At 40.9% G+C, this 10,630-nt stretch overlaps 1 protein-coding gene across 2 annotated transcripts; it reads left to right on the forward strand.

Moving 5' to 3' along the window:
- Window positions 1–58: 58 nt before the first annotated feature.
- On the forward strand, window positions 59–4,958 carry LOC122611930 (leukocyte receptor cluster member 8 homolog). 2 transcript variants are annotated; one of them, XM_043785349.1, is made up of 6 exons: window positions 59–269; window positions 376–1,790; window positions 1,860–2,583; window positions 2,639–2,843; window positions 2,904–3,111; window positions 3,170–4,958. In XM_043785349.1, the coding sequence occupies exons 2-6, from the start codon at window positions 466–468 to the stop codon at window positions 3,321–3,323; spliced, it is 2,616 nt and encodes an 871-aa protein (XP_043641284.1). In that variant the 5' UTR covers window positions 59–269; window positions 376–465; the 3' UTR covers window positions 3,324–4,958. The 2 variants fall into 2 exon arrangements, with proteins under 2 accessions (XP_043641284.1, XP_043641285.1); XM_043785350.1 differs by having other exon boundaries at window positions 59–265.
- Window positions 4,959–10,630: the final 5,672 nt, after the last annotated feature.

Below are 10,630 nucleotides of genomic sequence, written 5' to 3' on the forward strand. Positions count from 1 at the left end.
AAACTGCGGCCACACTGCGCTCTGTGACATCTCTATTCATCGATTATTCTGTCTCTTTTTCTTCATACGAAAAAATAGTTCAACTGTTCAGACGTGTTTAGATATCGTGATGAAATAAGGCAAAAAGTAGCGTATTCCGAGTGTTTTCGTGCGTATGCAAATAGATATTTGCATTGCCCAACCGTTTTAATTAGTTATCGTGGCGAAAACGGCGTTTTAAACGCGAAAATCAAAGCAAAAAGTGTCAGTTCTCGGAGGCTACAAAGTAGGTAAGAAATAAAAATGGCGTCACATGCCAACACACACAAACACACTAATACACACCAACTAATGCGCACATTTTTCCCATTCGTGCCCTTTGTTCTTTTAAATCAGGGGCTGAATTCGCAAAAACCCAAAGGTAAGTTCAGGTAAAAAAAAAAAGAAATTAGCAAAGAACCAAGAGAGGGAGATTGTGGGAGTGCCATGTCGGAGGCCATGAGTGCTCCGCCGCCTCTGATTCCGCAGCTGCAGGAAATGCAGCAACAGCAGCAGCAGGGCGGTAATCCCGCCCAGCTTGCCCAGCAGTGGAGCAACTACGCCTGGTATGCGAACCAAAATGCCGCCTACCAGCAGCAGTATCAGCAGTACTACCAGTATTACATGCGATACCAGCAGCAGCAGCAACAGCAGGTAACCTCGACGGTCAGTGCGTCAAATGCGCCGCCTGGCTTCAGTAATGCGCTGGCGGCACCGCCACCCCTACCCTCGGGACCGCCCCCTCCGCCGCCACCGAAAATCGGTCAGCCCCCTGGCCAAAACAAGCAACAGCAGCAGCAGCAACAACAACAGCAGCAGCAAAAGAATTTCGGGGGTATACGCTTTAATTTGAATTTAAATCAAAAGCGTTTGGCCGGTGGCCCTAATCCCCTGCAGCAGCAGCAACAACAACAACAACAACAGCAGCAGCAACAACAACAGCAGCATCAACAACAACAACAGCAGCAGCAACAGGTCATGCAAATGTACAATAACAATATCAACAGTAACAGCAACAGCAACAAGAAGAAGCGCAAGCGCAACAACAAAAACAAGAATTTTGAGCAATCAGCATATAGCAATCCGTTCGCCAATCAAGTCCCTGCCACACCCTTAGCTCCACCGCCGCCCATCATCAGCGCCAGCGATGTAGGTGTGCCAATCACTCCGGACTTGAGCAAACCTCCACCACCATTACCCCTGGCCATTGTGGCACCCACAGAGAATCCCCAACAGCAAAATCAACACCAACAACAGCAGCACAAGGCTCCTGCTTCTCCCGCTCCCTCCCAAACATCAAATTTTAAGCGGCCCAACAGTTTTCAAATGGCGTCCAACGACTCCTGGCCAGATGCCCTCAACCAATATGTTGCCCGTTGCTACTCCAAGTGCAACACGGATTTGGATAAGGATCAGATTGACATATGTCTAAAAGGCAAGATTATAGCGGCAGCCAATCGCAACGAGCTGTGGACACGTGACTGGGACAACGAGCCCATGCCGACGGTGCACAGCGAGAGGGACGGCATCGATGTGGTGCTAAGCCATGTGGCACCGCCGCAGCAGCAGCGAAGCAACTACTTTCAGAAGAAGCAGGAGCAGGAGAGGGAGCGAGAGAAAGACCGCGATGCGGATAAGTCGCCTGCCAAGGGTTCCTCGGGTATAGTGAATCAGTTCAAGCAGAAGGGCAGCCAACAGTTCAACAAGTCTTCATCCGGCTACGGTTCTCATCATCATTCTTCGTCGTCCAAGTACTCCAGGAGTCGTTCGCGGTGAGTTTAATCAAACAACTGATTAAATTGAACATGGAGTCTAAACAAGTATATTTATACCCTTTGCAGGTCGCCGTCATCTTCAAACTCGTTAAAGTACTCGAGCAAGAAACGGTACTCGCGTTCGCGCTCTCGTTCGCGATCCCCCCGCTCCCGATCGCGCTCCCGCAGTAGCGATGCCAGTAATCCCCCGGCGCGTAAGGTTATCCGGAAATCGGGCTCGAACGAATCTCTGAATTTCATACCACTCACCGCGAATTTATCCCGCAAGCAGCAGAAGATGCTGATGAAGAAGGGCAAGCGCGCTGCCGCCATGGCTTCCGCACAGATCAAAAAGAAGGAAACACCTCACTTTTACTCCAATCACTCGTCTGTTGGCGGTGCCGTTGATGATGACACAGCGCGCTTGCAACAGCGTGCGGCACGATTCTCACAGCAGGGCTCCAGCTCGGCCAAGAAATCGGTCGTCGCCATTGCAAGCTCACCGTTTGGTCTCACCACGGCCAAGAACAAGAAGAAAATGATGCAGCAACAGCAGCAGCACCATCGGTCATCTTTCTTCGAGGACACAGAGGCGGCTAGCGGCTTAGATCTTCTCGATTTGCACATTGTAGGAACTTGTAGGGATCTAGAAAAATCATTTTTGCGTCTAACAAAGGCGCCGTCACCGTCGGAGGTGCGACCTGTCGAGGTGCTCACCCACTCCCTTGTTAATGTGAAAGGAAAATGGCGTGCCAATCAGGATTATCACTATGCGTGTGATCAGCTGAAGTCCATAAGACAGGATTTGACAGTAAGTATTCGCTGAGTAAAGATATAAAATAGTGTTAACACAACTTTACTCACAGGTCCAGGGTATTCGCGATCAATTCACGGTGGAGGTGTACGAGACACACGCCCGCATTGCCATGGAGAAGGGTGACCACGAGGAGTTCAATCAGTGCCAGACGCAACTTAAGATGCTGTACATGGAGATCGGTGGTAAAAGCGCCAATGCCCTGGAGTTCACCGCCTATCGCATACTCTACTACATTTTCACAAAGAATACTCTGGGTATGGTTTACTGCCTTTCATATATTTTCGATTAAAATTAACAATGCTTGTGGCTTTCAGACATCACCACTGTCATGCGTTCGATTACGGCTGATCAACGCGAAAATCCTGCCATTGCGCACGCTCTTCAGTTCCGATCTGCGTGGTCGCTGGGGAATTACTGCAAATTGTTTTCCCTGTACAAGACGGCTCCTCTAATGTCCGGCCACATGATTGAGTGGTTCCTGGAGAGAGAGCGCAAAGCTGCATTGCGAGTCATTATTAAATCGTAAGTTGATTATATCGACTACCTTTTAATTGTTACTAATAATCATTACATCTTTCAGTTATCGTCCCAACATTAGCGTTGACTATATTGCCAATATCCTGGCTTTCGGTAGCTCCGAGAAGTGCAAGGAATGGCTCGACACTTTCAGTTTGCCATATGCCGCCAATGGTGCGCAAGTTGATTGCAAAAATGCAGCTGCTATTGCTATTTGAGGCGAATTTCATATAGAGCAGACTAGCTGCCATGAAGCCCCATTCGATTTTGTACCTGATTTTCGAACTTTTCGGATGTTAGTGTCCTTTTTCGGACTGCGGATGCAACTCTCTTGGCTCTGTCTAACAATTTTTGTATATATTTCTTTAGATCGCGATTCCCTTTCGTTACAAAGTTAGGACTTGATTTACTCCCATTCTTATGCCGAAGTCTTCGCTTATTTAGAACCAACTGTTCTTCGTAGGGCTTCAAGATTTTAGTAGGAAAGTAATTCAACGGAAAAGGCTACAAAAATCATCACAGGAAACATCTACTTCACGTTGTATTTCAACACAATGTTGAATAATGCAAGCAATACCGCGTATTGAGGATTACCTCTGGAGTAGCCTTGGATTTTAGAAGGCGTACTCTATTATCGATGATGTCATACTCCGGAAAGGAATAATTCAATTCTAGCAACGAAATGGAAGGATTCATATGGATTAAATACAACAGTTCTCCAACAAATACTTTTTTCCAGAATCTTCAAAAGTGGAAACATTTATATCACTTGGAATAATTCTAACATTGGAACTTAATCATTTGGCGCGCTCTGCTGAACATTTTTATCCCAGCGTTGGTCCACATCACCTCTTTATATACTTTTAACCACCGTAATTGTGCAAGATCCCCAAATCAAAAGTCATCTGAATTCAACAACAACTTAACCTGAAACCTAAAGTGCGTGACCTTCCAATGAACATATAAAACTCAAGAATTAAGTGAATCGATTCCAAATATGGTCACGACCCTCTTAAATAACAATCTTACTAAACATGAACACTCGCAAAACTAACATGAAATAATACACATGAGGATAAACAAAATCAGAAGCGATTACGGAACTCGAAAAGCCCTATAGTTTCGGATAGAGAAACCATTTTTGTTTTGTTGTGTTTATTTTACTCATTTATACACCGTCTGATCACTTCATTTTTAAACTAGTTTTAAGGATAGGCTTAATGATTGTTGTCTTATTTAAATTATTGAAAAGGATTATACTAATGTTCTGTCTCTCTATTGTATACCTGTATATATATACAACCATCAAATCCACCACCACCACGAACTACAACTGCAATGAGATCCCAGCCTGCATGTAAAACCATCGGAAGATCAAACTCAACGTTTTGGAGTATGGCAAATTCAACCTGGTCTTCCCCGTCGCCACTAAACATCCGTGAAAAGGCATTCAACAAGTCATCGAATATGCGCGGCATTTGTAAGCTCTTCCAATTTTAATTCGCCTTACTAAAGCAGATTGTATGAAAAATTTGGAGTCTTCGGGGTACCACATAAGTAATTGGCTAAGATCCTGTACTCAGTGTTTTTTTTCTTTATTAGAGGGAGTTTGACTAGAATCCTAACTACTATTATTAAACAGTAATTATACAAAAGACTAGGTTTATAGGTATATTCTAGGCTAAGCTTAACTGTTAATTTATTTTTAATTTTCTTGAATGTTGGAAAATTATGGAAAAGAATTCAAGATTTCAAAAGCACCTGTAACTATGGTGTCGCATCCATGGGAGCCCGTTTGCATGAAATGGGAGTGCTATTATCCCGCTTTTAACAATACACGCCACAAAAACAAAGCAACTGGTGTTTTCCTCTTGGTGAATTTTCCCTTTCAGCCCAAGGTCGTTATTCCAACAATCCTCTTCCAGCTGCCGCCGAATCACAGGAGCTTTAGCCAGGACCCACGCCACTTAGAGCTTGTTGGTGTGTGGCGCCGAGCTTTCAACGACACCCAAAGGATGCTGTCGGAGGTTCAGCCGCTATTTAAGGATGCTGCGTTGCGGCCTTAGCTTCAGTCAACGCGCGGCGTTCGAGTTCTTTGGATCGCGCTGAAAACTCAAATCGAAGGACCACACAGAGATATTCAAAAGGCTAGCAATTCAAAAATAGTCCTTAAATCTCTTAGTGAGTGAAGTGAGCCACAGAAAACTGGCGAGAAATATTGTTTATTTGCTTTATTAAAATGTGTTATAAACTGCGGCTAATAGTTACCATGAATTGGTCCATTTAATTACAAAAATACTGTTTTCGAAAAGGTACAACTATTTAGCAATCGTTTACCTTAGGTATGCTAAAAAAACCTCATTTTAAATTCCTCATATTTAAAGAAATTGAAATGAAATAAATAACGGTTTTAAAAAGTAGCTCACCCTAGACACTATATAACTTAATCCATGTTTAACATGGCGAGAAAAAAAAAATAAGTAAATTTAAAAATTTTAAGCACTTTTACATATTTCAAGTTCCATTATCAAATTTCATATTTTTAGTAAGATTTTTAGAACATTATACAATGTTGTTAGAATATTTATGTGATCGTTAATAAAAACCTAGTTGGCAAAGAAGAAATAAGTTAACAAGTTTACCAAATTATAAAAATAATGTAATGAGTAAATTAATAAATTAGCAACGAAGCTAGACCGACAATTAATCCAGTGATTTATTAGAAATGTCACGGAAATCACTTTAAAATGAACACAATGTCCAAGTTGAATTGATTGACTAATTGTCGGACCACAATAATCAGTCAACCCTAAGAACCCTTCAATTCAAGCAGTCATTTGATTAATGTCTCTAGATATCCAAATGATATAACTTGCAATTAAATGTATTATTCGAGCATTTGCAAATGGAAAAACCAGTAAAGTGCCTCAGCCCGAAAAGGATAAATAATTAATGGAAATTAATCTTTAATAAATACCCTCAAAGCCAAGAGACCTAAATTGAATTAGGTAATGCGAAACCCCACTAAGTAATTAAGGTTCACAAAGATGCGACAATGAACTCTTTAGCATGTAGTCTACAAAATATGTTTATAACAAAATTTCCAACATAAATTGAAAAACAATTAGCAGTAAAAAATAACATCAAATTGAGTGCCAAGAAAACTTTTTCGGGAGGCAGTGGGCCAACTTCCTGTGAAGCTGTCGCAGCAGTCGATGTCAAACGGTTGACAAGGACCCATCCTTCCCATCCTTCCCAACCTTCCCAACCTTGCTGTCCCATCCACGTTTCGCCAGTTTTCTTCATTTCGTTGTTAAGATAATTATAATATTCCTGATGCTTGGCGGGCCATGGTATATTGCATAGTCGAGAAGGCACTTCCATAGAAACTCAGCGATACGTATAATCTGGAACAATGAGAACTGCAGCACGTTCACTAAACTATATAGCTTATACTTAGCTATGCACTGTGTATGATTAAGGAACAAGTTTTTACCATTAGCTAAATTATTTCAAAACGAAAGATCTTCTCTTTGAAGATTCCCTTTCACATGTCCAATGCAAACCAAAATCAATTTACGAACAAATCAGCCTTTCAGCTGAGCTTCCATTACTCACACCACTTATTAATATATACATAATATGCAATGCTCGGCATGTTTTTGAATAACAATAAATAAACATTCAATATTGACTATCAAAATGCGAACCGCAGCTGAGGCTAACATTACAAAGGACGACAGAAGTATAAATTTTGCAACATTATGTGTGAATATTTAATACACTTGCTTAAGGATGTGGGTGTACTTGGATCCGCTGCTCGGCAAATCCTTTTCACAGGCATAAAATCCTTTGCAGGACTATCCCTTTCATATGTTAATCCAGAGCCGGATAGTCAGCATTTGGGGGGAATAAAACTTGTTTACCTTTTTTGTGAGCCATCCAGGGGATGGCCAAAGGATTTTCTTCACTTTACGAGAATCTTCAAAAATGATGTGTTATTTACCGAAGGGTCTTTCGTTCATTTTGTAAATGTAACATGGTATCTGCTGCTCAGCTGACTTTGGGTTATTTTACAATTTGCATTAGCATAAAATAAATTTTGAGCGATGAGAATCATTTTTCTGTTCGAAACATGTCAGTTTATAAGAGCTCTGCGGGATGGCAAGAAATCCACGTAAAAAGTCAGGTGTTTTAAACGCTTTGAAGTGCAACATACTTGTTCAAAAGAATAAAATTATTTTTAGAAGCAAAGAAAGCCTTTTTGCATGGCCCGTAGCACCTTAATGATTGTCAATAAAACTGTTTGTTATGATCAAGACATTGCTGCTCATTATCCTTCATTATCCTTCGAGGTAATTACCATTTTAAATTCTGCACCATACTTGCAACAGCTCCATTGTTTTACAAATTACTTGTGCGTAAGACAATTAAAACGGCAATTTAGGAAAAGTACCCTAATAATAGAGCTCACGCTCACCTTATATGCCTTAGATATAAATATCCTGCCAAATCCGGGTCCTATTCTGGTCATGATTCGCACTTGACCACAAGCTAAATCCTTGGCTGAATCCAGCTTTCACCTGTGTGGGCGGTAAACCACATACCCATTGTGCTGGCTGTGTTGTGTCTACCATTTAAATGGTTTTTCTTAACAGATTTGCTGGTTTTTCACTTCCCTTTTTTACTGTTTTGCATTGTACTTGGCAGCACTTTTTTTTTTAAAGGATTTTTCTAACCGCTTGCCTTTGTCCCCCAATTGTACGATTTCCTTTGGTTTTCATTCCTTCACGCGGCTGTGTTGTCATTTGAGATAATACGAAAAGCATTCAACGCCCGTCGTCGTTACGGTTTTGCCTTTGATTTTATTCAAGGGTTTATTTTAAAGCAATTGATTGGATTTAAAACGATGCGGAGCAGTGCTGGAGGAGCTGAAGTGTTGACAGTGTAGGAAATCTGAGATTTTCCACTTGCTGCCGGGGAAATGTGATTGAATTGTGTTTCCTACCAGAGAGATCTTGTGCGTAAAGCCTCCTTCGGGAAATTTTATGATTTCCCCCTTTTTCGGTTCATAAATCGGACTTTAATCTCTAACTTTAGCATAAAGTGTTCACAGCTCTATTTGCAAAAATGCTTTTATGATTTTGAAGGTATTGTTTCTTATTGTTTCAAATTGATCCATATACAGATACATGGCTGTCTTTAAATATACATGCTTATGATTATTTGTGGCGATGAGGAATGAGTATATTTATAATTGTTTAAGCTCCGATCAATAATTAGTAGAAATAGCTGAGCACCAAGTTCATTAGCAAATGTACAACGCTGCGTATGAGCAATATAAAGAAAACGAACGAAATTTCTAGCCAAATATCGAAGTAAAAATAAATTTAGGAAGTCCTCGTTTGTTTGCTGTTATTTCTCATTAAATAAGTTGTTATAAACTTTCAGGATTATTGTTTTACACCACTTAATTTCCACTCAGCTCATTAGATTTTAAACCAACAGAGACCGACAAACAACTATAACCAGAGGCACTGTCTCAAATACTCCAGAGAATACCCACCACGTTTATTTGCCTTTGAGCTGATTGAGCAGAAAACGAGGAAAAGCGAGCGGAAATGAAAAGCAGACAACGGGTTTTCCAGGCCATGCTCAGCATTTGTAGCAATTAAAAGCATCTTTATGGCAATTTGCCGCTGCAAACCACAAAACCAGACGCCTCCACGGCGCCAAGCCCCGCAATAAATTTTCTTAATCAAAAAGTGACGAAGTCCCTGCCGCTCTATGAAAATTCAATTAGTTTACCTTTAATTTGGTGGGTGAACCGGCAGCTGGCCTATTTATACACTCCGCTTAACCTTCACCTTCACCAGCGGAGGTGTGGCAAAGTGGGGGCTTCTGATTAGAGTTGCAAAAGTTGCAGACAACATCAGCTGAGCCCTTTGGTTTGTGCCTTCAAACGGGTTTAATCATTCATTCTGCAGCCAATTTTCACGCTGTTTTTCTCTCCGCCAGATGCTGTTTCCCTTTTCCTTCCCTAAAAAAACCCATTTCCATTCGCGGCTCGTTCATTTGTTAGGTAGCATTTGTCGAAGCTCTAACCGCTTGAAAAAATTGGCAAATTTTAAAGATGACGCATCAGTTGCGCTGATTTGCAAAGAAAGTTGAAAAGCCAAGCTGAAAATTTAATTAAAAAGGAGTTATTTAAAACCCATAAGTACATGATAGCTGGGGTTTCTGTGTAAAATACAAAATAATTATATCTTAAAGAGAAACTTAATCAAATTTTATCGTATTTGAAATTTTAGAATATGTAAATGAAGCAGTTTTTGTAAACTTTAAGTCTATATAGTCAATGCTTTTCACTTTACTCAAAAGTAATAAACAAGTTGCTTTCGTGTAATTAAATCGTTATAGAATTACTTACATTAACTAGTTAATGAAATTTTCTGTATGAATTATTTAAAACCGAGTGCGAAATATCCTTTTTCGAGCTTTGGTAATGGACAGGTGCTATTGTGAGCCATGGGCCACATAAAATGCGAAACCGATGAGCCGCTGCCATTGATTAACCTCCAATTGTGGCTGCATTCGACATGGGAACCTGCCTGGTTCCCTGCCTGGAATCCATTTCATCGATGAAGCTCCATGGATTGTGGACACCCACGCACATTTAAATTCGAAATCAAATGCCGAATCATTCACTTTGAGGGCACTCCCGCACTTAGTCACTTTGGACAGTCAGAATGTCCAATGAAATGCTATCGCTTTCTAATTACTCGCCCATTGTTGGTTGGCCCTTGTTTTTTGCTGTTTGTTTAATGACGGCTTTGGAAAATTGCTTTGGCAAATCAAAATAATGACCGCAAATTTCGGCTTATTTTGATTTACTGGGTCTTGTTTTTCCACGATGCCCCGTACATTTGCACACACACATACGATATACTACGTGCCCTTATGCCCTTTTGCCTTGCCTTATCAATCAATCAATTAGCTGACCGGCTGGCTTTGAGTGCATAAGTCTATTTTTGTAGCTAAAAGCCAGCCTTTGTCCATTTATGGCTTTCCTGCCGTCGCTCTCAGGCATTTTGAGTGGAGCCGAAGGAGCAGAAAGCTGGACAACTCAATGATGTCTGATGACATTCGACGGCAGAGCCTTAAGCCAAAGGTAAAGCTTCATCCAAGTGCACAAACTTGTCAGCAAAAGATTATATATCATTATAGACCATTTAAAGAAATGCATATACTCAAACAGAAACCAACTTTCTCTTGCCGATTTTCCTCATTAAACCGCTCATTACACCAGTATGTTTTTAAGTTCCTTTATCTGTTCCGACCAAGCGAAGTAATACAACTTTCCGAAAACTTTTCAATCCTCAGCGAAGCAATTGAGTGTGGCCCAAAAAAAAATAAATAAAAGCGAGCTGCAGAAAGTTTACGAACAGAATTTAATCAAAAACTTGGAGGGTAAATTGTCCAAGTGGTTCACCTGTTGGCTGCATTTTAAATCAACGAGGCAAAC

This window comes from Drosophila teissieri, chromosome 2L (genome assembly GCF_016746235.2).
Source record: "Drosophila teissieri strain GT53w chromosome 2L, Prin_Dtei_1.1, whole genome shotgun sequence".
NCBI lineage: Eukaryota > Metazoa > Arthropoda > Insecta > Diptera > Drosophilidae > Drosophila > Drosophila teissieri.

What these genes read in the sequence shown, in the direction of transcription:
- LOC122611930 (XM_043785349.1), top strand. Translation starts at nt 466, where the DNA reads ATGTCGGAGGCCATGAGTGCTCCGCCGCCTCTGATTCCGCAGCTGCAG. An exon ending in TTTCACAAAGAATACTCTGG is followed by an intron (nt 2,844 to 2,903) that starts GTATGGTTTACT and finishes TGTGGCTTTCAG; the next exon opens with ACATCACCACTGTCATGCGT. An exon ending in TTGCGAGTCATTATTAAATC is followed by an intron (nt 3,112 to 3,169) that starts GTAAGTTGATTA and finishes TACATCTTTCAG; the next exon opens with TTATCGTCCCAACATTAGCG.